The 21492-nt window shown below is 36.7% G+C and overlaps 1 protein-coding gene across 1 annotated transcript in view; it reads left to right on the top strand.

Annotated features, from left to right (window-relative positions):
* AHI1 (Abelson helper integration site 1) overlaps positions 1 to 21492 on the top strand; it is a 208437-nt gene that overhangs the window by 133030 nt on the left and 53915 nt on the right. Inside the window, exon 23 of the mRNA XM_082668729.1 lies at positions 19668 to 19830. Within this exon, the coding sequence (XP_082524855.1) occupies positions 19668 to 19830 (163 nt within the window). The remainder of the gene's footprint in view (positions 1 to 19667; positions 19831 to 21492) is intronic.

Raw genomic sequence — 21492 nt, 5'->3', positions numbered from 1 at the left:
AATTTTTAGTTTTAAAAACCCTGCTTCATGGTGTGTATTATTTCATCTGATCTTTGTATCATCACTGTATCTTGTAATGGCATTAGGCAGGGGTGGTAATGAAGAGAGTAGACAACTGAGCAACACTGGTAGGGCTGACCAGAATGACAGCCAAGAAGGGTCATGAAGACCTTGAGGACAGGACGGCCAAATACAGATTCCTCCCTCTTCACCATCTACCATGGATGTTTTCTAAGAAAGCCAACTGCAGAATTTTTTTCTTGGAAAACATCCCATCCACACACCAAGGAGTTTTAATCAGATATGGTTTGGGGTTAGTGGATAGAGTCTTAGATTTCCTCAGAATAGTGGCACTTCAGTTCTCAAAGCTGTGGGGTGGGTTAAAGACACATAAGTAACAGAGAGTAATCTGGATGTGAGAAGGGGATCTTGGGGTTTGGTGGGAAGAAAGGGGCCCAGAAGCTGTGGTTTTTCTAGTGCACTGGCAGAGTCACCTGTGACCTTGAGAAAGGAAATTGCAAGCACCTGTTACACTTCAAACTATGCTACCCACATGCCACAGACAGCTGTTTGAAGAACAGGACTAAAAAGAACAGGAATGAAAAGGTAATTGTATCACCCAAGAATGAGGTGATTGGGCTTTGTCCCTTCTTCCTTGAGACCTACTTGTAAAACTCACTGTACACACCCAAGTGTCAGCTGGTACCTAAGCATGAATGACTCCTCAGTTGATATTTCTAATCTTAATTATTCTTTTCTTTCTCCATTCTACTAGACAAATCTTCATAATAAATACTTAGGCTGTTAACCATTTGGGAACCAAAGAACCTGAAAATGAGTGCAGCTCAATAAAATTCCTGTCTTTCCTGGGACTTATATTGGGCCTTTCCACTTTAATCTTCTGTCACTGGTGCTACCAACTGCTTAGTTCTTACTGACAAAACCTTGGTAATATATTAAGCTTATCTATTTCTCTTATGTACCACATGTATTGCTTTCCTCTTCTGTTATATTTCCACAGTCTAACCTCTTTTGTCCACTTCCATAGCCAGAATCAAGACTCCCCTCTCTGACGTGAATCGCTATGGTCTCCACCTCTGTGTTTTTGCTTGTATCTGTTCCTTTCTTCTGACTAACCTCACCTTCCGTAACCATAATTTCTATGATGTTCTTTTTTTATAACAGCTTTATTTGGATATAATTCACATAGCAAAATGTTTACTCTTTTAAGGTCTACAATTCATTGGGTTTTAGTATATTCATAGTTTTGTACACATCATCAGTGTCTAATTTTAAAACATATTCCTCACCCCAAATAGAAATATCATACTCAGTAGTAGCCACCCACCCCCCTACATTGCCTTCTCTCCCTAGCCCCTGGCAAATACTAATCTACTTCCCATCTCTGTGGATTTGCCTATTCTGGACATTTTGTATAAATGCAGTCATATCATATGTGACCTTCTGTATCTGGCTTCTTTCACTTAGCATGCTTTCAGAGATCATCCATGTCATAGCATGCATCAGAATCTCATTCCTTTTTATGGCTGAATAATAGTCTATCATATGGATATGCCACGTTTTATTTATCCTTTAATTCATTGATGAGCATTTGGGTTGCTTCCGTTTTTAGCTGTTATGAATAATACTGTGCGCACATTTACATACAGGTTTTTGTGTAGACAGACATAGGTTTTCAGTTCTCTTGGGTGTATATTTAGTAGTGAAATTGCTGTGTCACATGGTAACTCTGTATTTAACATTTTGAGGAACTGCCAAAACGTTCTCTAAAGTGCCTGAACCATTTTACAATCCCACCAGCCAAGTAAGAGAGTTTCAATTTCTCCACATCCTCACCAACACTTGTTACTGTCTTTTTTATTATAGCCAGTTTATTGAGTGAAAAGTTATATCTCTTATATCTCCTGATTTTGATTTGCATTTCCTTAATGATTAATGGTGTGAACGTCTTTTGCAGTGCTATTTGTATATCTTCTTTGGATAATTTATTCAAATCCTTTGCCCATTTTCTAGTTGGGCAAATTATGTTCTACTATATAATTGTATAAATAGGATATATTTTAATGACTGTGTTATGTATTTATGTATGTATGTATATATGAGAATCAGATCTTATTATACCAAGGGTAGCAATACAGTTTTGTTTTTAGACATGGGGTTGAAGTTAGCACATCTACATTTAATTTGGAAAATAGGATCACATTTATAGTTGCGGGTGTCCTATAGAAATATTTTTATTTTAAAACACCATTCCTCTGTGATAACTCAAAGAACTCTAGGAGTTGAATAATAATAATTATACCTGACACGTATTGTATACCTACCATGTGCCAGGAATATAGCATATAAATATATATTATATAAAATCAACTGTATAAATTATGTAACTCATACATAAATATAGATATAATATAGATATATTCATATTATTTATATCTAATGGGGTTTGTCTTAGTATTGACTTGTAAGAGCTCTTTATATACTCTGGATACAAGTCTCTTATCAGATACGTGATTTGCAGATATTTTCTCCTGTTCTGTAGGTTGTCTTTTTCTCTTTCTTGATCATGTCCTTTGAAGCACAACATTTTTAAAAAATTTTTATGAAGTTCAATTTCTCTACTCTTTTCTTTTGTTACTTGTGCTTTTGTTACCATATCTAAGAAACCATTGTCTGATCTAAGGTCACAAAGATTTACTTCTATGTGTTCTCAGAGAGTTTTATACATTTAGCTCTTACCTAGGTCTGTAATCCATTTAGAGTTAATTTTTATATATGGTGTGAGTTAGGGATGTAACTTTATTTTTTTGCATGTGTCTATCCAGTTTTCCCAGCACCATTTATTGAAAAGACTATTATTTCCCCATTTAATGGTCTCGGCACCCTTTTCAAAAATCAGTTGGCCATGAATGTAAGGGCTTATATCTGGACTCTCAATTCTATTGCGTTGATTCATTTGCCTATCTTTATGTCAGTAATCCACTGTTTTAATTGCTGTAGCTTTGTAGTAAGTTTTAAAAGCAGAGCTTGTCCTCCAGCTTTGTTCTCTTTCCAGATTATTTTTCTGTTCTAGGTCCCTTGCATTTCCATATGAATCTTAAAATCACCTTCTCAGTTTCTGCAAAATTTTTAATAGGGATTATGTTGAATCTGTAGATCAAAATGGAGGATTTTCATCTTAACAGTATATTAAGTCTTCCAATCTAGTAACATGGGTCTTTCAATTTATATAGGTCTACTTTAATTTCTTTCAATGACATTTTGTTTTTATTATGTAAGTCTTAGACTTTTATTTCAAGTATTTTATTCTTTTTGATGTTGTAAATGGAATTGGTTTTATATTCAGACTTTTCATTCCTCAGGTATAAAAATATAATTGATTTTTTTATATTCACCTGTATTCTGCAACCTTACTGAATTTGTTTACTACTTCTGTAAGATGTTCTGCAGGATTTTTTGTAGATTCCTTGAGATTGTCTATACACGAGGTCATTTCATCTGTTAATATAGTTCTACTTCTTTGTTTCCATCTTGATTCCTTTCTTTTTCTTGCCTAATTTACTGGCTGGAATCTCCAGTACAGTGTTGAAATAGCAAGGGTGAGTGTCTGTGTCTTCTCTTGCTCCTAATCATAGGGGAAAAGCTATCATTCTTTGACCATTAAGTATGTTGTTAGCTGTGTGCTTTTGTGAATAACCTTTATCAGGTTGAAGCAGTTCCCTTATATTCTTACTTTGTTGAGTGTTTTTATCAGGAAAGAATGTTGGATTTCGTTAAATGCTTTTTCTGTATTTATTGAGATGATTATATGGGGTTTGTCCTTAATGCTATTAATACGGTCTATTACATAGACTGATTGTTATATGTTAAACCAAACTATCATTTCTGGGATAAATCCCACTTGTCATGGTGTATAATCCTTTTTATATGTTGTAGATTCTGTTTACTAGTATTTTGTTGATGTTTTTACATCAGTAGTCATAAGAAGTGTGTAGTTTTCTTGTCCAGCTTTGGGATCATGATAATACTGACTTCATAGAATGAGTTGGAAAGTGTTCATTTCTCTTTTATTTTTTGGAAGAGTTTTGTAAAAGATTGACATTATTTCTTCTTTAAACATTTGGTACAGTTTGCCAATGCTGCATTCTGTACCTGGGCTTTTCTTTGTTGAAATTTTTTAAATTGTTAATTCAGTCTCTACTCTTAAGGTCTATTCAGATTTTCATCTTCTTCTTCAGTCACATTTAAGTTGTCTCTTTCTAGGAATTTGTCCCTTTCATCTGGGCTATTTAATTTGTTAACATACAGTTGATAATAGCACTCCATTATAATCCTTTATATTTCTCTAAGGCCAATAGTGATATCTTCTCTCTCATTCCTGATTTTATTAATTTGGGTGTTACCTTCCGCTCCACCACCCTTGGTCAGTATAGATAAAGTTTTGTTAATTTTCTTGATCTTTCAAAGAACCAATTATTGGTTTTGTTAATTTTCTCTATTCTTTTTCTATTTGTTATCTTTTATTTCCATCCTAATATTTATCATTTCCTTCCTTCTACTTGCTTTGGATTTAGTTTTATTTTTCTAGTTTTAAAGTATAAGGTTAGCTTATTGATTTGACTGTTTTTTCTCAATTAAAGCATTTACAGCTATAAAATTTCCTCAGATCATTGCTTTTGCTGCTTCCCATACATTTTGGTATGTTGTGTTTATCTTTTCATTTATCTTTTTTAAATTTCCCTGGTGTTCTCTTCTTTGACCCATTGGTATTTAGGAGTGTGTTGTTTAATTTCGACACAATTTCCCAATTGTCTTTCTGTTACTGATTTCTATTTTCATTTCATTATGGTTGGAGAACATACTTTCTGTCATTCAGGGTTTTTTTTTTTTTTTAAGGCTTATTTTATAGCCTAGCATATTGTCTATACTAGAGAATGTTCTACATGCACTTAAGAAGAATATGTATTCTACTTTTATTAGGTGGAGTGTTCTATTGATGTCTGTTAGATCTAGCTGATTTCTAGTGTTGATCAAGTCTTCTGTTTCCATGTTGATCTGCCTAGTTCTAGTCATTATAGAAAGTGGAGTATTGAAGTCTCAACAACTATTGTTGAATCATCTATTTCATCTTTCAATTCTGTCCATTTTGCCTTATGTATCTTGAGGCTTTTTAGGTGCATATATATTCATACTTATTTATAGCTTCCTGATTGATTGACCCTTTTATCATTTAAAATGTCCTTCTTTATCTTTACTGACAGTTTTTGTCTTTAATTATATTTTACCTGGTATCAGAATAGCCTCTCCAGCTCTCTTTTGGTTTCTGTTTATATGGCATATCTTTTTCATCCTTTTCAACTTTATTGTGTCTTTAATCTAAAATGTTCCTCTTGTAGACAGCAGATGGTTTGATCATGTCTTTTTCCCATTCTGATGATCTCTGCTTTCCATTTGGAGTGCTTAATCAATTTACATTTAATTTAATTACTGATAAGATAGAATTAAGTCTACAGTTTGGTTTTGTTTTCTTTATGTCTGATGTATTTTTTTGCTGCTTTCCTCTTTCATTACTCACTTTTTTGATTAAAGTAATATTTTTAATATACCAATTTAAATCCCTTTTACTTTTTGTGTATTTACTTGAGTTGTTTTCTTAGTAGTTACCCTGAGAATTACAATTAACATCTTAACTTAAAACAATATAGTTTGGATTAATACCAACTTAATTTTAATAGTATGTAAAAACTTTAATACAGTTATTTTCCCTTCTGCCTCCTTTGTGCTATTATGGTTGTACAAATTACATCTTTTTTTTTTTTTTTTTTACCATCTTTATTGGAGTATAATTGCTTTACAATGGTGTGTTAGTTTCTGCCTTATAACAAAGTGAATCAGCTATACATATACATATATCCCCATATCTCCTCCCTCTTGCGTCTCCCTCCCACCCTCCCTATCCCACCCCTCTAGGTGGTCACAAAGCACCAAGCTGATCTCCTGGTGCTATGCGGCTGCTTCCCACTAGCTATCTATTTTATATTTGGTAGTATACATAAGTCTGTGACACTCTCTTATTTATACATTGTAAGCCCATCAACACAGTTTTATAATTCTTTACGAAGTTGTCTTTTAATTTACATGAGGAGTTTCCCAAAAAGTACATTTATACTGTCCTTTGTATTTACTTATGTAATTACCTTTATCAGTGCTCTTTATTTCTTTATGTGGATTTGAGTTACTGTTAAGTGCCCTTTTGTTGCAGCCTGAAGGACTCCCATTAGTTTTTCTTGAAGGGCAGGTCTACTAGCAACACACTCTCTGTTGTCATTTATCTGGGAATGTATTAATTTCTTCTTTTTTACATGGTAGTTTTGCTGGATATTGAATAGTAGGTTGAGTCTTCTTTCCACACTTATTGTTGAAAGCATCATCTGACTAACTTCTGAACTCCAAGGTTTCTGATGAGAAATTTATTGTTAATCTTATTGAGAATCCTTCTATGTGATGAGTTGTTTTTCTCTTGCTGCTTTCAAGATTCTCGGGCTTCAGTAGTTTGGCTATGATATGTCTAGGTGTGGATCTTTCTGAGTTTATTCTACTTGGTATTTGTTTAGGCTCTTGGATGTGCAGATTAATATTTTTGATCAAATTTGGGAAGTTTGGGTCATTATTTCTTCAACTATTCTTTCTCCCCTTCTTCTGTTTTTTCTCTTTTTGGGTCTCCCATTATTCATATTTTGGTACACTTGATGGCAGCCCATAGGTGTCTGAGGCTCTGTCATTCTTCTTCATTCTTGTTTCTTTTTGTTCCTCAGACTAATCAGTGAAAAAGTTCACTGATTCTTTCCTCTGCCAGTTCAAATCTACTGTTGAGCCCCTCTAGTGAATATTGTACTTTTCAACTCTAGAATTTCTGTTTGTTTTTTAATTCTTTTTTTTTATTGATGTTTTCAATTTGCTGAGATAGCATTCTCATTTTCTCTTAATTCTTTTTTAAAATTTTTGTTGGACTATAGTTGATTTACAATGTTTTGTTAGTTTCTGCTGTACAGCAAAGTGAATCAGTTATACATATACATATATCCAGTCTCTTAATTCTTTAGACATGGTTTCCCTTAGGTCTTTGAATATATATATATATATATATATATATACCAATTTAAAGTTTTTGTCTAGTAATTCCAACATCTGGACTTTCTCAGGGACAATTTCTATTGACCTCTTTGACTCCTATTAGGGTTATACTTTACTCTTTCTTTACATGTCTTGTAACTGGACACTTGAGATAATATAATGTGGCAAACTTAAAAATCAGATTTTCTACCCCCACTTCCCTATGATTTGTCATTTTTGTTATTATTACTTTTACTATTTGTTTAATTAGGGACTTTCCTGGAGTAATTCTTTAAAGACTGTACTTTTTGTGTTGTACAACCACTAAAGTGTCTGCTTGGTTAGCTTAGTGGTCAGCTAATGATTGTATTACGATTTCCTTAAATGCCGAGGACCTTTTCCAAAGGGCTGTATTTGTGTGTTAGGACATGTTTTTAGTGCTTCAACATGCAGTTCATAACCCTACCATACTTAGACTTCACTTTCTGCTTGCATCGACTGTCAAGGTCAGCAGAGATGAAAGATTTGAGCCTTCTCTGGTCTTTCCTGGGCATACACAGAGTTTTGCACATGCCCATGGCCTTCTAGATTTCCAGGAATCTGTTGATGCTTTTCAGCAAACCCTATAGACAGACATGTTATTTCCCAGTTTTTCCTTTTAATTTTTTGGTCAGTTCCTTGTCATAACATGTATCACCACCTAAGTTGCCACTGATTTTTTCTGACAAATGCTCGAGGGATATGGCTGTTCAAACAGCTGACTCTGAGTCACATCAAATAAAGACAAGCCCTGAGAATGGAGCTTTTCAGGGCCTGCCACCTAGGTCATATAGTGGCACTTCTCTGGAGGTGGGGATTTATAGGCACTCTGAACCTGTTCTGCCTTCTCCAGTGACTGCTAACCTGATAGTTTTCACAGTTAACCATGGTTGTCAGTCTGTTTTTAAAGCTACCATGGGGCTGGCAAGAGAGTAATGGGAATAGGGCAGGTTAAAATTCCACAAAACTTGATGTTTTTTTACTAAGATCCAACTGTTTTTCTTGAATACATGCTCTTTGGATTATTGCAGTCCTTTGGCTAATTTTTCAAGTTCTTAAAAGTTCATTTTGACAGTTTTGCCAGTTTTCTTGATTTTATGGAAGAGCTAATTTTCATTACTCGGCCATTCCAGAAGTGCTTCCCCTCTACTCATTTGTTCTTAAGGTCAGTGTTTTCTGGTTGCTTCTTTAAAATTCTATTTGCTGATTTCTCTTTTGCCATTTGAAATACTGTTTGGTAGGTTTTAGAGCTCCTTACTTGACCATCTACATCTCTGTATGTATCATAATTATATTTATATACTAAAATAGAGACCTTTTCCATCAAGCTTCTTCATTATCCTTCTATTATATTCTTATCTTCTTCCTCACTAAACCAAATACTCACATGTGTGCACATGAGCTTTTCCCAGAATATTTGGATTGATATTAGAATTAGACAAGCCTCAGTGTTTTAAATAAGATGAGCAGTTAATTATTGATGTCTTACTATCAGCAGCCTAAAAAACTTTTCCCTTTCCATTTAAATTTATTACTCAAGATTCCTTCACAAAGCCTTTCCAAATTAACAATGCCTAGTCATTTCAGTATAAGTGTAAATATAAACTATAGTGATCAGATGGACACACCTGTTAGTATACATACGTCTGCCGTCACTTTGGCCTTATTTCAGTTTACCATATAACTTCCCAGTTTGATGGGCTCAACAAATTGTGACTGAGAAGATAATATGAAGAAAAGTGCTTTGATGATATTCTTCAGGTGCCTTCTGTAATAGAAATACCAAGTCTTAAAGATCCTTCTTTTGGCATAAATCTTAGCGAAAGTTATAAGCAGTGAACCAAGCAGACTTAACGTTTACTTGGTTCCACGAAGGCCTCTAACTTCAAACTTAAATATGTAGGTTTAGTGATTGAGAGCGTAGATTTAGGAGAAAAGCAAACCTTCTAACATCTAGAATCTGCCAAACTGTGTGATTTAGACAAGTAATAATTCTTTTAGTTTATAATTAAGGAAACAAAGGCGTGATAAATACTAAATAGGGTGTTTATGAACATATGTGTGAACATGTGGATGTACACAAATGTATACATGTGTGCTATATATGTGTGTGTATATTTGTGTGTATGTACACATATACACATGCATACGTATATAGTGTAAAATGCTTAGCACATGCCTGACACATAACAAGCATTAAATAATTGGTAGATACATATATTTCTAGATACATCTAGAGAGATAAACAGACATATCTATAGCATAGCAGATTATTAAATAATAACAGTAGATATACGTTGCTGAGAAAAAAATAAACTGAGATTTATATACTTGTTTTAGAATGAGTGAATTAAACTTTCAGGATAAGAATTTTTAAGTATATAATATTTGAAATAGTATGTTTTTCTTAACTATGTCTTAAGCAGCTTCAAGTCAAGAACTTTATGCTGCATTTCTTTATATTTTCCATACTATGTACAGTGCTATATATATAGCACACACCTAAGGTATTTATTATATAAATGAGTTACTAGTTAATTCATCTTTTTAGAAATTGTTTATAAATTATAGGAATTCCCTGGCAGTCCAGTGGTTAGGACTCTGCGCTTTCACTGCCAAGGGCACGTGTTCAATCCCTGTTCAGGGAACTAAGATCCCACAAGCTACATGGTGCATCGAGGAAAAAAAAAAAGAAAGAAAAGAAATTATTCATAAATTTAATGAATTCTGTTAATAAATGTCCTTAGGGGTGCTCTTAAGTAGTTCTCAAAAATCTCAAGTACTGTAACTCTTTGCACTTATAGTTAGTGCCCAGGAAATCCTGAAGATGCCATTAAGCATTAAAAAGATTTAATTTCATTCTCAAAAGATTTGTCTCCAGACCTTGCGTTATTTTTGCAGTACGCGGGCCTTTCACTGTTGTGGCCTCTCCCGTTGCGGAGCACAGGCTGCGGACGCGCAGGCTCAGCGGCCATGGCTCATGGGCCCAGCCACTCCGCGGCATATGGGATTCTCCCGGACCGGGGCACGAACCCGTGTCCCCTCCATCAGCAGGTGGACTGTCAACCACTGCGCCACCAGGGAAGCCCCAGACCTTACGTTATTTTTAAGTGATAAGTCTGTTATCTCTATTATGTGTATTTAAGCATAGAGAAATGCACCCATACCTCACTCTCAAAGAAAAATGGAAATGTAGCTCATACAAACATTTTTTAGTTCCTGTAGGTGTCTATTCAGTTTTAGAAAAGGCTTTTCCAAACTAGTTTTGCAACAATACAAGTCTACTTGAAGACCCTTGTATAACTTACTTATCTATCTATATGTTTATTTTTTTAAATATATTTATTTATTTATTTTTGGCTGCATTGGGTCTTTGTTGCTGCGCACGGGCTTTCTCTAGTTGCAGCGAGCGGGGGCTACTCTTCATTGCAGTGCGTGGGCTTCTCATTTCAGTGGCTTCTTCTGTTGCGGAGTATGGGCTCTAGGCACGCGGGCTCAGTAGTTGTGGCTCACGGGCTTAGTTGCTCCGTGGCCTGTGGGATCTTCCCGGACCAGGGATCAAACCCATTTCCCCTGTACTGGCAGGCGGATTCTTAACCACTGCACCACCAGGGAAGTCCCTATATGTTTATTTTTAAATTTTTTATCATTTATATATTCATGTGTTTATATCCTTAACAAACTTGAATCAATAATTTTTATTTTAGTATTTATAAATTTGTATGTTTATGTATTTTTTTAAAAATTTGTACTAACTCTCATAACAATATGGCAACAGAAAGGACCTGGCCAGGAAAGTAGCATCTAAGGAAAATAGAAACAAGTTATAAATGCAACAGGGTAAAAAAAAGAATATTCCATTTATCATAAGGGATCTATTTCTGTATATAATCTCTATAAACCACTGCTTTGAACTGTGAAGTATAAAATTTATAATTACTAAAACTGTGTATAAACTGAATAATATGTTGTTTGCAATTACTTGAATTTATTTTTGTTTAAAACTATCTTCAACTGATTCTTTTTTTACTGATTTTATATTTACTCATAGCTCATGGTTTGCTAAGAGAATTTAAAGAAATTTATTATACTTTTCTGAAGTAATTCATAAATTATTATTTTAATATTCAATATCAGCATGCACCCTAGTACTCTTTATTGGCAACTGAAAAGTAGAGAAACAGCAGAGTAACTTGTACAAATACTAAAGGTATCCCGTTTTTAAAAAGGGCCACCAGACCAAAAACAATGAAACATAAAACGGAATATCCCAAGGACAGGAACTGTGTTCACTTCTGTCTCCTCAGCCTATAAGAGTACCTCAGACACAATATGTATCTAATAATTATTGCTAGATAAACAGATTTAATCTTTCAATTTTTGCTTGTTTTTCGATTTTAAAAATTTTGCTAATCCTTAAGAGATGGTAGGGGAACCTAAGAAATGTTTACTATAACTCCTAGTTGCAGTTTGAGCATGAGCTTGTTGAAAAAAATGATGAAGTAGATGTTATATTACTCAAATCTGGACCTAGTCAGCATTTCAGTGCTACGAGGGAAACTAAGAAACATAAGTAAAATAGGAAAGGAGGAACAGGTTTACGTTTTTAAGTTTTGCCTGTTAACAATTTGTTATAAGATTTGGTTTTATATTTTAAATTATGTTTCTTAACCATTCAGTCACATACTTGATATGTGCAGAAAATAAATGTACATGTTTTATAAAGTAGGTCATCGAAATAAAGTTAATTAAACCTTAAGGTACATCAGAATCACCTGTAGCCTTGTTAAAACAGATTACTGGGTCCATCCCCAGAATATTTCAGTTGGTCTGGAATGGGGCCCAAGAATTTGCATTTCTAACCAGTTTCCAGGTAATGTTGCCACTGCTAATCTAGAGACCACACTTTGAGCACCCATGTCTAAACCAATGATTCATAATTCTCCTTTTGCTATCCGTCCCAAGAAAAATAATTAAAGTACACTGTCATCTTTCTTCAGTAACAAAAAACAGAACAAAAATCTGTAGTCCAGTCTATAAAGGTCTTCATCATTCTCTTGATTTTTTTTGTTTTTTTAGGAAATAACCAACACACAGATACATTTTAGAGCCTTTTTCAATGAAGCACTAATGATTCACTGTAACAAAGTATGTGAATTGTGATTTCCAGTAAGAAGAGGTTTAATTAATACCAGTCATCATATAAAATGAGTAGCTTCATTTGTGAAGTCCAAAAGTTCAATCATTTCTATTCATCAAAGAAGAAAGAAGTATTTCCAACCAGTAAATTCCAAAGAAATGCTTTATCACTGTTCTTCTTTAATTATGACTAAGAGGCTTTTCCTGTATAGTACTGCAGCAAACAAACAAGCTTTTCTAATTCATGTATGATCACAAATAATCAGGCACACTGTTATCCAACAAATTAATATTTTGAATTTGCATTAATACTTGTGAATGCCATTCTTTTGGAATAGTTATTTGAATACCTGATATGATAGAATTTTTAAGCTGGAAGGGATACCACCTAGCATCTGGTCCAAACCCCTTAGTTTACAGACATCCAGCTTGAGTGTTTTAAGATATGTTTTAGCCTTGGAGGCCCAGGCAGGACTGGAAACTCACTGTCTTGATTCCTCGTTTCGTGTTTTTTTCCATTACCCTTAGTAGTTACTTTACCAGAAGGTATTTGGAATTAAATATTTTCAAATATTTGTTTGATGAAGTGTTTAAGGTTCATATATACTAGCATTATGTAGCAGGATAGAACAGATAGTTTGTCTGGTACAGAGACAATAAACTTTGTGCAATTATTTACTTTATCTCTGTTTTCTTAATCTATTATTATCCAGATAAGATCAGTTAAAAATAACAGGACCTTAGTTTTTTTTTATGAATATCTGTAGAGTTGTCTTTCTTAGTGTTCATGGAAATAATTATAAGAGACTGTATATATTTCTACCACATGGTGCTAGAAGTAGGGTTATATGTTTTTCCATTCTTCTTATGGAATAAAATATAGTCCCAGTGTCACTATTAGTAAAGGAGTCATTTGAATGTTTAGTAATGTACTTCTGTACAATTTAGAATTTGTTGTTAAATTTGATTTTCTACTACCTTTTTTATCTGCTCTTTTTTTCTATTTTAGTAATAAAGACCCAACATTGCTCGACATAATTGAGAAATGAGACTTTCCTAAAGCTTATTTTATTTCACTTATTAAATATTACTGGGGGACAGCAAGCAGGCACAGCCAGGGAAGGGACTGGTGGAAGTGGGGAGACCATGCCCAGCATAGCTCATGGGCCAGTGCAGTGATGCTCAGGTACATGGTGGTTGGTGACTGGGAGGCGGGCAAGATGTGCCTACCCATGAATTATGCCAGCGACGCCTTCCTGGAGGATTACATGCCTGCCATCTTCAACTGCTACGCAGTCAGTGTCACCTTAGGGGACAGCTAGTACCTCCTGGTTCTCTGTGACATGGCCAAACAGAAAGACTAAGAGCAGACAAGAACGCTGTGATCATCTGAGGCTTTTATCTTATCCGATGACTGATGTCCTCCCTGTATGCTCCTCTGTGGTAAATGTAGCCTCGTTTCAAAATGTGAAAGAGGAGTGGGTAACAGAACTTAAAGAATACACACTAAATATACCTGTTGTATTAATAGGAACTCAGATCTCCGAGGTGACCCCAAAACTATAGCAAGACTGAAAGATATGAAAGAAGAACCTGTGTCTGGAACAAGGGTGGAAACTAGCAAAAGAAATGAGAGCAAGGACTTCCCTGGTGGCGCAGTGGTTAAGAATCTGCCTGCCAATGCAGGAGACACGGGTTCAAGCCCTGGTCCGGGAAGACCCCACATGCCTCAGAGCAACTAAGCCCAAGCACCACAACTACTGGGCCTGCGCTCTACAGCCCGCAAGCCACAACTACTGAGGTCACGTGCCACAACTACTGAAATCCACACGCCTAGAGCCCATGCTCCACAGCAAGAGAAGCCACCGCAATGAGAAGCCTGCACACCACAACAAAGAGTAGCCCCCACTCACCACAACTAGAGAAAACCTGCGCACAGCAACGAAGACCCAATGCAGCCCAAAATAAATAAATAAATTTATTTTTAAAAAAAAATTAAAAAAAAAAAGAAATGGGAGCATGCTGCTATGTGGAATGTTCACCTTTAGTCCATCAGGGATTGAAGTGTTTGGTGAGGCTATCACAGCCATTTTAACTCCAAAGAAACACACAGTTAAAAAAAAATAGGATCAAGATGTATAAACTGTTGTTTGATTACATGAGAAGCATCTCCAGTGGCCAAGAAAACGGTCCATTTCTCTCAGAAAGCATATGAAATGCTACAGCTGTACCCAGACCTCTTATAAATAATGAATCAGTTTAAAACTTGAAAGAGATTTTTTTAAAAACCCTGCCATCAGAATTCTATAAAATTAATTAAGGATGTTTCTCCAAGGTCGAAAAAGCAGCAAATGCATCTGAAGCCACAATCTATTCTAAATAACTTTATTTCAACTAGAAAGTACAATCTCTCTGGGCTTTCATAGTTTAAAAAGCTACAACCACACCATGTTGTTAACTATGTGAAAAACAGTGCTGTCAATATAACTGCCTGGCTTAGACCATCCATACTTCTGCATAGTCCTTATGGAATCTGCACGAAGAAGCATCTTCTCCCTTTGCTCCAATGAATTGTTCTTGTATGTAAGTTGCTTTCTCTTTTAGTATATCCAGAGTGTTGAAACAACAAGGCCAACCACGTAGCCAAAGGTCCCTCCAAGCCTACAAGAGATGGGCCATCCCTGAGGGGAACATGTATAAGATCAAAAAAGAACAAAAGTTTTATTACACTTGAGCCAGAAGTTAAGTGTAACCTAAATATTTCTATATTAAAGCTTGATGTGCTTTTTCTTTAAGAATACCAGATGTGTAATAAAGTCATAATTGCATTTATTATGAAAACTGAAAATGTATATATTTTAGTTAATGTGCATTAAATACCTGTAACAAGAGTTCTGACAAAAAATAAAATAATTACTAAGACATTTCTTTTTGTTTCACCTCATATTAATTGGTAATAATCCTGCCAGTAACCATAAGAAGTACCCTTAATAACTCGTTGGCTGAGTACTGATCTGCACCTACATGGGGTTAAACTCCATAAGGAAAGAACTATCAGAAATTAGTAGCCTACACAACAGAATGGGAATAATTCACAGTCCTGCCAGCCAGAATGGAAAAACCTCCTAATAATGTGGGGCATCAGAGGGAATTATCAGGAGAATCATATCTTAGTAGTGGAGTTTATTGAGTCCTAAAGTCTTCCTGCATCTGCTCTAACACAACTTAAAAGCAAACCTGGAAGGGGTCAAACTGATCTCAAGTAACTACATGCCAGAAAAACCTCCAGTACTCTTTAAAGGAATACAAAGAATCTAGTACTCACGAAAGTAAACATCATATGTATTAGTTTTCTGGGGCTGTCATATCAAATTACCACAAACATGGTGTGGCTTAAAACAACGGAAAAGTATTCTTTCACTGTTCTGGAGGGCAGAATTCTGAAATCAAGTTAAGCAAGTAGGAAGCAGAGGGAAGGGGGTGGGATCCAGATGCTTCATTGGCTGCAGGTCGGCGCAAAGAAGTTCCCCAACGATTATGGAGCCAGCAGAAGCCCTGTTGGAGGAGAAAGTGCTCAAGCGTATGACTTATTCAGCACAGCTTGTTGAATGACTTGGGGTCATCATGAATATTGATTTTTGGATTGCATCACAGATAACATTGCAAGGAACATCTGCTGCTGCTGAGCAGTACAGTGGTTAATGTTCCTTAGGTACAGTGGTTTCAAGAACCACTGAGAATTCTAGAGAGACAACTGTAATAATGAAAAATCTCTCAGAAGATAATGCAAAAAGGAATTCTCCTAAATGTCTTATAACAGCCTGGCAGACTCTGCTTAAACCAAGAAATAGTATCTGGCAAGCACTGCTATGAAGACTGAAAACTATGTCAAAAAAAAAAAAAAAAAGCTTGCCAGTGGCACTTCCATCGTGAGTGATTGTGCCCAAGCAACTCGGCAAGCTTTGAGAAAAGGAAGGAACTCTGTTTCAAATATGTGGATAGTGGTCAAATGTGACCAAGTGGATTTTGTGGAACATTTTATTTCCCAGACCTATCATTACCAACATGGGCACATGGGCACCTATTTTTAAACTTACGTCTAAAAAGATTACTGAAAGATTTCATAACCGCCCTGTCAGCTCAAGATCTGGATCATAGTACTGAGGATGTTCTGTCATACCCACGTGCCAGACCACCGTGTGCACAGAAGGGTACATTGTAGAAGATACTTCTCAAGAGAATGGTCAAAACAGATTTTCTGTGACAAAACCTACCAAAATAAGGGGAAAATAGAAATGGTATTAATTCAGCACAAACCTCTGCATGGGACTGTGTCTTCCAACACTTGGGGAATAAAGCTCCCAATGGAGCTTTACTTTATCCTAAAACAGCGAGATGACAATGAAATCTAACTGGAGACAGGGAAGACGTGACTTATGCAAAATCCACTACCAGAATAAAACAAGCAGAGTTTACTGTGTGTACTGTGATGCTCAGAAGAGAGTAATGGTCTTCCAATGATGAGAACGTTTTGATAAAAACACACACTGGAATACCAGCAGGTTCTCATGAGCCATGTGGATTTTGTCACGTGTCTTCAGTATGATGAGAGAATGGTCACAGCTCCACTGCCGCCAACCTGTGGACTGTTGGCACGTGAAACACGCTGACTCCTCATTGTGAAGCTGTTTTGTGCTTAAATGTCAGTAATGGTGTGATGGTGACAAAACAAGACTGCTTTGGGGGGTGTAGTCTCCCTCCTAAGGATCGTAGTTGTGGAGTTTGGTGTCAAGGACATTATTTCTACAGCAGGAGATAGCAGCATGAGAGTGTAGAACACAGTACTGTAAGCCAGGAAGGACCTAAGATGGATGCAAATGAGGCATTGCCCATTTGCAATAGCGTAAGAGGCTGGGAACACGTGATTCACCTGACACCATCAGGTTGGGAGGCTGTATTATGTATTGGTCTGACAGGTCTGCTGTAACAAATACCATAGACCGGGTGACTTAAACAACAGAAGTTTATTTGCTCACAGTTCTGGAGGCTGGAAGTCCAAGATCAAGTATCCGGCCAGGTTGGTTCCTTCTGAGGCCTCTCTCCTTGCCATGCAGACAGTCTCCTTCTCGCTGTGTCCTCAAGCGGCCTTTTTCTCTGTGCACGTATGCTCCTGGTATCTCTTCCTCTTTTTATAGGAACACCAGGATGAAGAACAGTGGGAACAAATCCCCACGCAGGTTCTCGGACTGGGTTTCAGGTGTCGGGAAAGGGGCACAATGGGGCCTGCAGGTGACCCAGGGGAGCTAATCTTCTCAGCACAGCCAGCTGCCCAAGTTTTGCTGTCCAAAAATGTGTCTTATCTTTCATGAGTGATTAGGATCTCCTGTCCCTCCTCCCTTCCTCTCTGCTGCTTTCCCATGTTTGATCCTAGGTAAAGATGGCCTATAAATGTATTTCATTTTTAAAAAAAAATGAAAGAAAAAAACCACGAGTTTAAATCCTGATTCTACCACTTAGTAGTTTACTTTAGACAAGTTACTAGATTTCCCTGTGTATCAAATTTCTCATTTGTAAAATTGAAATAAGAATTTCTGCCCTCACAGGATTGTCACAAAGGTTGAGTAAGATAACTCACATAAGCCACTAGCAAGGGACCCAGAACATGGCAGGCACTCAGCACATTTTTACTGGCTTTCCTGTTCTGTGCTGGTGCCATGCAGGAGAATACAGGAGAAGAGGTTTGGAGAAGGAAGAATGCACGGGAAAAGTTAAAAGTTCCACTTTTACATAAGTGAGTTGGCATCAATATACTGAGAGTTACAAAAGATTTGTAAATTTTAAACAGCGTCCTGGATAGCATGTTGTAAACTAGGGACTGTGCTAAGCAGTGCAATAAGAATTGTATTTTTACCACTTAAATTATCATTACTGCCCTCATATTGTATAGTGACAGCAGTTAATTCCAGATTTATCCATTAAAGTCTTCTGGTTAATGTGTTAATAAAGATTTTAAATTAATTTCAAGGCACCACAAAGAGTTTTGAGAACTGAGAACTGTTATGGCATTCCTTGCTTCCCGTTGCCCATATTCTGAGTCTGAACCTTTCAGCGTGTATGATCTGGTGCCTACTGACTCTTGAAGCCTCAGCTTCTCCCACCTTCTGTCTAGACTCTTACCTCTAATGCCAGGCTCCCACCATATTGAACTATTGGGGATTTCTCTTCCCGGGACTCTCACACATGGGGTGCAGTCTGCCTGAGACACACTTTGCATCTCTTCAGCTGGCTATTTCCTGATTATCCTTCATTCACCTGCAAAGCCTAAGCGAGGTACCCCTTCTAGAAATTATCCTGTTTATCACAGTATGTTCAGTCCCTAACACAGTACCAGGTACATTAGGATTTCAGTAAATACTTGTTAAGTGAATAAATCAGTACTCAGCCTAAATGCAGAGGACTGCAATGATAATTTTCCATTGCATATGTAGTTGTATAACCTGTAAATTTTCAAATTCCATTTACATAGGAAAAAAAGTAGAAGTAGTTTATTCTTTAGTGTATGTATTATGTCCTACTTTATACACTGCATCACGTCTAAAATGGGTTGAGGTCTGCTTCCTTCTTGTAACTGCTGTAAGGGATTTGTAGATTCCTATGCAGCCATTCATTTTGAATTTGGTTTTTCAAAAGAAAAAATACATATAGTGACTACTGTAACAAAACAGAGAAAGAGGATTCTCATAGAAGGGTTTTTCCTCTTAAATTTGTATGAGCTTATAAAGGTATTTTTAAAGTATGGGAAGATTTAGATTAGTCATATAAAATACTCCAAAAATGGTATTTGTATAGAAATACATCTCAAAAAGAGACATTAACAATAAACCCAAGTGATCACAACGAAATTATGTAAACTGGTTGTTCCATTGAATTTTTCCTTTTTGTAAAAGTGTCGACGTTCTGGAGAATTTTTTTTTTTTTTTCAGATGCGTCTGCTTAGCACAGGGAATGGGACCAAAGGTGGAATGAAACAATTTTAAGAAAGTGAATGATGTGTGAGCTTTTTTTTATTTGCCTCACAAGTAATTTACTTTAAAAAAAATTAACATCTGCTATTTTGAAGCTAATCTTAGTGTATTGAATGATCTTAACCATTTCTCAATCCCACAGTCTTTTATCTTGCTTCTCCTGCTGTGTTCCCACCACCCCTGATCCCATTAGCAGACCTTGAGACAGCCTCAGACTCACCAAAGTACTGCTTTGGTTTCAGCTGCTCTTCTGCAAGAGGAAGTGAATGTTGGGGGTTTTCTCTGTGGTACAGTTGTGATAAAGCTGTGGTGGTCTTATCTCTCTCTTAGGTAGTGGCCCTTTATGACTACACAGCGAATCGATCAGATGAACTAACCATCCATCGCGGAGACATTATCCGAGTGTTTTTCAAAGATAATGAAGACTGGTGGTATGGCAGCAGAGGAAAGGGACAGGAAGGTTATTTTCCAGCTAATCATGTGGCTAGTGAAAGTAAGTTTTATGCTCCCTTCCTGGTTTACTAATATGGTATAACTGATAGTCCAAGATTTTATCATTTTCTACGCTTTAACTTGCTGTCTTGTTACTTTTGCATACATTTACCGATGGGTATTGCTCTTCATTCTCACGTTGCAAAAGAATAAAAGGGGAGGGGGGCACTAGTACACTCAAAAGCTCTTACATTCTGAGATTGGAATATCTACTTCATGGACTTCCCATCCCAGGGGACCTGCCCGTCTAGCTACCACCCTTCTTCAGCCCCTTTTCCCCGCCACCTGATGCTCACACACTGACGTCACCTCTCCTCTTGCCGCAGAGACTCCTCAGTTGACAGACACCTAAGAACCTCTAGCTCCCAACTCCCATTCTTTTTACCTTGTATCCCCAGGCCTAGCTGGTACCTGCTCAAAGAAAACTGCAATAGATTGTTCCACTCTCAAGTAAATTAAGCCCTCATTTGTGAAAGGTAAAAGAAAGGAGCCCGAGAAGAAATTCTAAATCTGAGTTTCTGAAAGCTGTAGATTTGCTTCCAGGCCTTGAGAGGAGAAAATAGAACTAACACAGAGAGTTTGAAAATAAAAGAGTTCAAAGACTGAAGAAAAGAGAGGAGTATAGCAGTGCTTCTTCAGAAGAACACTTCCCATCAGCCATTAACTTGGTGTGTGGTAGGAAAAGCACGATGCCCAGCGGTCAGGAGAACTGACTGCTAATCCTAGCTTGACAACTAATAGTGATATGCCTCCGTTTCCTCCCATGGAATGAGGGAGCTGAGCTCCATCATCTCTAAGCTTTCTTCCAGAAACACTAAAATCGTATAGTTCCGATTTAAAAATATAGTAGAAACAGCCTTGAGAGCACGCTACGTTTTGAATGTTTACTGTTAAGTCTTTTGTTTCTGCAAAGTAATTATTATAAGTGGTAGTTGGTTTTCAGGCTAGTCTCTGAAACCCCATTCAACCCGAACTATGGTTGAACAAAAATACGATTGATTTCTAACCTAAGTTCTGAACTTTGAAGGGAAAAGAGATGAAGAAAAGGAGAAAGAATCTCTTCCATGAATCCTGGGTGCTGGGCCAGGCCCAGATAAAACTATTTCTCTTGGGCCACCTTCCAGGTCTGCACCCGGCCCTTCTCAGGGCTCCCTCCCCAAGAGCTCTAGATCTCACTGCAGCTCCTTCCCCAGCTTATCTGCCACTTTCAGCATACTCCTCCCCTCCAAAGCGCTAATTGTCTTGAAAATTACCCACTTCTTTCTCTCTCATAACAAAATTCTTAATTTCCTCTGTGCCATGGTTTTATTCTCTGAGCAGTAAATGACTAATAGCTCTTAAACTCTATCTGAGGTATAGTTTTATGTTTAAAGGAGGATGCAGACTGGAGAAAAGTTAAGGCAGTGTGGAAGGAAGAAAGTTGGGGACAGGTTAATTCCCAGTCATCTCCTGTAAACTCAGCACTTCTCACTTGCAGGTCATCTCAGATATCCGGGCTGCTTCCCTCCCCTCCCAGTGAGGGCTTCTCTCAGGACCAGCAGCTGGAGTTCTGCAGCGGTAGCTTCTGTTTTTAAATCAAGAGCTGCCTGCACAGTCTTAGTCACTCTGGAGTATATCTGTCATTTTAACTAGCTATTACAATCTGTTGTTTCTTTCAGATACA

This window comes from Grampus griseus, assembly GCF_964374135.1.
Source record: "Grampus griseus genome assembly, chromosome: 13".
Lineage (NCBI taxonomy): Eukaryota > Metazoa > Chordata > Mammalia > Artiodactyla > Delphinidae > Grampus > Grampus griseus.
Note: the sequence above shows the minus strand (reverse complement) of the source record. Positions and strands in the feature narration are given on the sequence as shown.